This window comes from Dermacentor albipictus, chromosome 10, assembly GCF_038994185.2.
Source record: "Dermacentor albipictus isolate Rhodes 1998 colony chromosome 10, USDA_Dalb.pri_finalv2, whole genome shotgun sequence".
Lineage (NCBI taxonomy): Eukaryota > Metazoa > Arthropoda > Arachnida > Ixodida > Ixodidae > Dermacentor > Dermacentor albipictus.
In genome coordinates, this window is record NC_091830.1 from 1,097,199 (window position 1) to 1,102,351 (window position 5,153).

The following is a 5,153-nucleotide window of genomic DNA, read 5'->3' on the forward strand; positions in this document are numbered from 1 at the left end:
CCACGTATAAAAAATTGTTAGTCTATGTCCACGGAGATGAGATCCTTCAGAACCTATCCATAAGCAGCTTCGCTGCAATAAATTTTTGTGCACGTCAGCATGTCCAGCATTAGTGCCATGTCAATGTGGAGCTTGTTCACTAGCACTTGACTAGCTATAGGCAGGCCTGCAGACCGTAAATGAATGCCTTTCATCATTTACCGTGTTTTAAATGAAATGCACTGAAGGAGATGTATGTACAAAATTTCACCACAATTTCTACTCTCAAAAACAGGCATTGCATTCCCATCAAAAACAGTATGCCCTTTGTCTCCATAGCAATAAGATATCTCCATTACAGCTGGGACCAAAAAGAAAAAAAATTGATAGAAATGCGTTGTTAAACAATGCACACCTTAACAGACACAAAAGGTGCAGCCCCCGAGCTTGTGTATTTGAGAGCACAGGTATTGGCGGCGAGGAGTTACGGAGTCGCCATCTATCGGAAGCGCCTCGCTTGCGTAGTATGAGGGATCACGCGGCGCGCTCCTCATAGGTTTTTCTGTCAGCGCTGACTGAAAACACCACGCGCGAGCTCTCCCAGACATTTCTGTAAGTACTTTCGAAACGAGAGAAGTTTTTTACCGTCTAAATAATAATCTTGGGCAAACTGAAAGCACACGATCGTTTACAGACGCCATCTCTTTACCGAATACGTACAGTGAACGCCACTGCGCGCGGTCGCCGCGATGGAGTCTCCGGAACCGGCTTCTTGCGTGAAAGGTAGGTAAACGCTGAGAGCAAACTATGTGAAATATGTTCTTATAGTGTTTGTATAACTAAATGGAGCGTAATAGAACGAAGCCTTGACGCAGCGATCGCGCAGATTCGCAGCGGCCGACTGCGCGTCTGCATGCTTGTCTCCGCACTGTTTCGCTTTCTCCGCGTGCGCGTTTTCGCACCGTGCCATAAGCTTTAGGCCGCAGAATATGAGCATTTGACAGTATACAAGCAACCATTTTTGCGTGGGCGCAATCAGAGCTATTCAAAAATAATTTCATTGTAGAGACTTCGACGCCTACGGGGACTGTGATGTGCCGTCGCGACGATTCAATCTTTTTTTTTCTTTTAAATTCTTTGACCTTTCAATATTATTTCTCGAGTTGCGTCGCACTGTATGTTTATCGGTGTTCTCAGCGTGCAATTTCCCGCTGCTCCTTTTTTGTAATCCAGTGCGTTAATTCATAACACAAACATGACCATATGCCATGCTTTTTTTTTAATGTGCTTCTTACCGCTGCCTTTCCACTCCTCTGAACTTGCCAGTATCTATAGCATCGACAAATTCATAGACCAAACCGTCATGATATTAGTCGGGTAGCGGACTCGGGCGAGCGTCTCAGTGCGCGTTTTCAGAACATCGAAGACCGGGCGCCGTAGCAGAAATCTTCCTCGCGTCTGTGCTTGCTGCATACCCGAGTTCTAGCCGATGACTGTTTGCCGGTTTTATGTTTCGCGAGCCAAGCTTCACGCAGCTTCTTGTCCTGCGGCTACGTGTGAATAAGGCTGACACCGGCCTCCGTTACGTGCATCCGGCCCTGCGGCACCGAGCATTAGCCTATCATGTTGCGCGCCTTCAAAGGCAGCCACTACCTATGTAGTGCTTTGAAGCGTTGTAAAGGAGACACTCGAAGCGGGAAAATTTCGCCACTAAATGAGGACCGCAGCGTACGAGGGAATTTAAACTCGTTTGCAGCTCGCTTCGGCGCGCCCGAAGCAGCCGACGCGGCCGCTACGTCCACGTGATCCCTCCTAGCACGTCACGCCGACGGTGGCGCCAGCTTTTCCAGTGGTGGAGCTCGAGGCCAATAGTCTATTGGCATGAGTCGTCACTTACTGCACGACAGCATTTACAGCACAAATGCACCTTTATCCTGTTGTTTGCTCGGCGAAATGAAAAGTACCCCCCCACCCCCTATCATTCCCCAACACTGTGTACCTATGACCTGACCACTCAAGACTTGTCTGCTGACTCAGTACTGCATATCAGTCACCAATGAACATTATTTTTGGCGCTCAAGACTTGTCTGCTGACTCAGTACTGCATGTCAGTCACCAATGAACATTATTTTTGGAAGTCCACATTTAAAACAGGTTCTCTCGGACCTTCTTCAGCATAGTGCAGATGACAGTCATGATAATGTTGACTGTGCTTGGAACCAGCGATATAGGATGGTACAATTATCTGCTAAGGAAACATACATATACATGTGTGCTTGCGTGATATATAGTGCTAAACCGTTTTACAGTGGAATCTCGTTGATACGATTCAGCATAATAAGTTTTTAAGGATAATACATTTCTTTTTCTCTTTCTGGCCAATATTCAATAGGAGCAGTGTATTTCTATATGGTTATTGCTATAGTGTTTTCACCTGAAATTAGATCAAACTGCAGAAGTGGGCTTTTACAAGTATTTTTAAAACGGATAGCTTTATATACCAGTGTACTAGCTTAACATTCCAATGGCCCACGAACATGTTGAGCCTCTGCCACACTGGAGGAAAAATGCACACAGCGTGCCTGCTGTGGTACAACATTGTTGCGGCAGTGCAGCAACTGGCAGTGCACTGCTGCTCAGTTAAGTAAGGAAATGGCGTCTTAATTTTTTTACTTCCAGAATAACTTTTTACAGACATTATAAAAAGAAGTTCCGCACAAACTGGCAAGCTATTTCAATGTTGCTAAATAAAGGTGCATTGGATGTGGCTCATGTGACATCGAGTAATGCTGCTCCGCATAATGTCTTACAGGGAGCAGTATCATTCGACGCCACAAAAACTTTTGCTGTTGAGTTTGCCACCGAGTACGCCTATATTCATGCTGTTTGGAGCTTGCGTTGGATAATATAATTTTTTGATGATGCATTTAATTTTCTAGTTTTCGTGAAGATCATATGAAAGAGATTCTGCTGTAAATGTCATTATGTGAAGCCCAGGAAGGGGTACATAATAAACTTTAATGTTCCAACTACAGTTATAACATTAGAACACAGTCTGTCATACTTTCCTCTGAAAAACAAATCATGTCCGCTTCAAAACATTAATAAAGGCATCACGAGGAATCTGGATGTTCCCAATGGTCCTAAGTTTTTTTTGTTTCTCAGAATGTTTCTTCAGGAGTTTTAACTTCCGTGTAATATCACCACCATAACACTTTGCAAGGACATTCTTTTTAAGAGCTTTGATATCTTCACGAGCTAGAATTTTGCCGCCAACCGCTGCCTGAAGTGCTACAGCGTAAATTTGCTGAGGAATGCTTTCCTTCAATCTTAGCAGCATAGAACGGCCTGCCTGTCGAGCCCGGGTGGCATGCACAATCGTTGTTAGCTCTTCAATAACTTTTCCATTCAGAATTATATTCAACTTCACTAAGTTGGTGAGCTCATAGCCAACTTCCTCATAGTCGAAGCTGGCATACCCTGATGTAATGGACTTGAGTGCATCATAAAAGTCAATAATAATCTCACTTAGAGGAAACTTGTACTGGAGAAGGATGGTGGTGTTATCTACATTTTGTGTAGCCTTGGCAACACCTCGATTATCAGCACACAGGCCCATCACTTCACTGAGGTATGTGTCTGGAGTGATGATCGTAGCCATTACCATGGGTTCATAATATTCTTTGATGATTGCTGGATCAGGCATATTGAGTGGGTTGTTGATGGTGATGATTTCACCTCCATAATGCTTAATCTGTTTTGCTCCATGCACCTTGATTTGGTAACTCACGCTGGGAGCTGTTACAACTACTTGTGCATTAAACTCTTGGTCTAGCCTCTGGCAGAAAACATCCATGTGTAGAAGCCCAAGGAATCCCAGGCGCCACCCCAGGCCCAGTGCAGGGCTAGATTCAATAGAAACTTGTACGCTAGGATCATTAAGCAGAAGGCGGTCAATTGCACTTCGCATTTCATTGTTTTTAGACTGGTCTTCAGGGTAAACACCTGCAAACACCATGGGCTTTGACTCCTGAAACTTTGGAAGTGGCTTAACATGATCGCACTTGTGTGATAATGTGTCACCAGTATGGGCTTCCTTTGGAGACCTCATGTTTGCAACCACATATCCAGCTTGACCGGCGCACAAGAGTGGAGTAGAAGTTTCAAGAGGCTTCATGAAACCCAAGTCTCGTACAGTGTATGTTGTTCCAGTAGCATGAGATACGATTTCATCCCCTGGCCGCAGCGTGCCATCAATTGCTATAACGAGTGCAATAACACCGCGGTATCGGTCATACCACGAGTCAAGCAAGATGCCGCGAAATGGTGCATCAGGGTTTCCACTGGGTGGTGGTATTTTTTCTATAATGGCATACACAAGTTCTTCAATGCCAATGCCTTCTTTAGCTGACACCTTGAGCACATCTTTCTTGTCAATGCCAAAAACATTTTCCATTTGGGTCGTCACGCCGTCGACATCAGCGTTTTTTAAGTCTATCTTGTTCAGGACAGGTATAATAGCAAGATCAGAACAGAAGGCGATGTTGAAGTTGGCCACTGTTTGGGCTTGGATTCCTTGATTGGCGTCAACTAAGAGAATGACACCTTGGCACACCGACACGGACCGAAGTACCTCGTAGCTGAAATCGACGTGACCAGGAGTATCAATAAGGTTCAGAAGGTACGGCTCGGGGTGACCCGGCTTCTCGAAGACCATCGATGCCGTCTGTGCCTTGACTGTGATGCCCCGCTCTCGTTCAACGGGGAGGCGATCTAGCACCTGCTTGTTATCCCGAGACGGCTTTATCGTCCCCGTGAACTCCAGCAGGCGGTCAGAAAGCGTGCTCTTGCCGTGATCTACGTGGGCTACGATGCAGAAGTTTCGTACAACCTTCTGGGAGAACTGGCTCGGGTCAATGTCATACTTGCGTTCTTCGCTGTTGATCGCACCCGAATTCGTAGAACAATGCCTTCGTAACGAACGCTGCTGACAAGTCCACTTATGGACACAATCGTCCCAGACTGTCCTCCGGTTGCACCACCGGGAGGAAACAAGCAGAGAACTACGCATGGCACAAGATACATCGTACACCCCAGAATATGAGTAGCGATGGCGTAGGCAGCAAACGCCTACACAGAAGAGAAACTGTACCTCCCTACCCTTAGACAGTCCA

The 5,153-nt window shown here is 45.8% G+C and overlaps 1 protein-coding gene across 1 annotated transcript; it reads right to left on the reverse strand.

Moving 5' to 3' along the window:
• Positions 1-2,977: 2,977 nt before the first annotated feature.
• waw (Translation factor waclaw) lies at positions 2,978-5,153 on the reverse strand. The gene has a single exon (XM_065444357.1). The coding sequence runs from the start codon at positions 5,048-5,050 to the stop codon at positions 3,062-3,064; it is 1,989 nt and encodes a 662-aa protein (XP_065300429.1). The 5' UTR covers positions 5,051-5,153; the 3' UTR covers positions 2,978-3,061.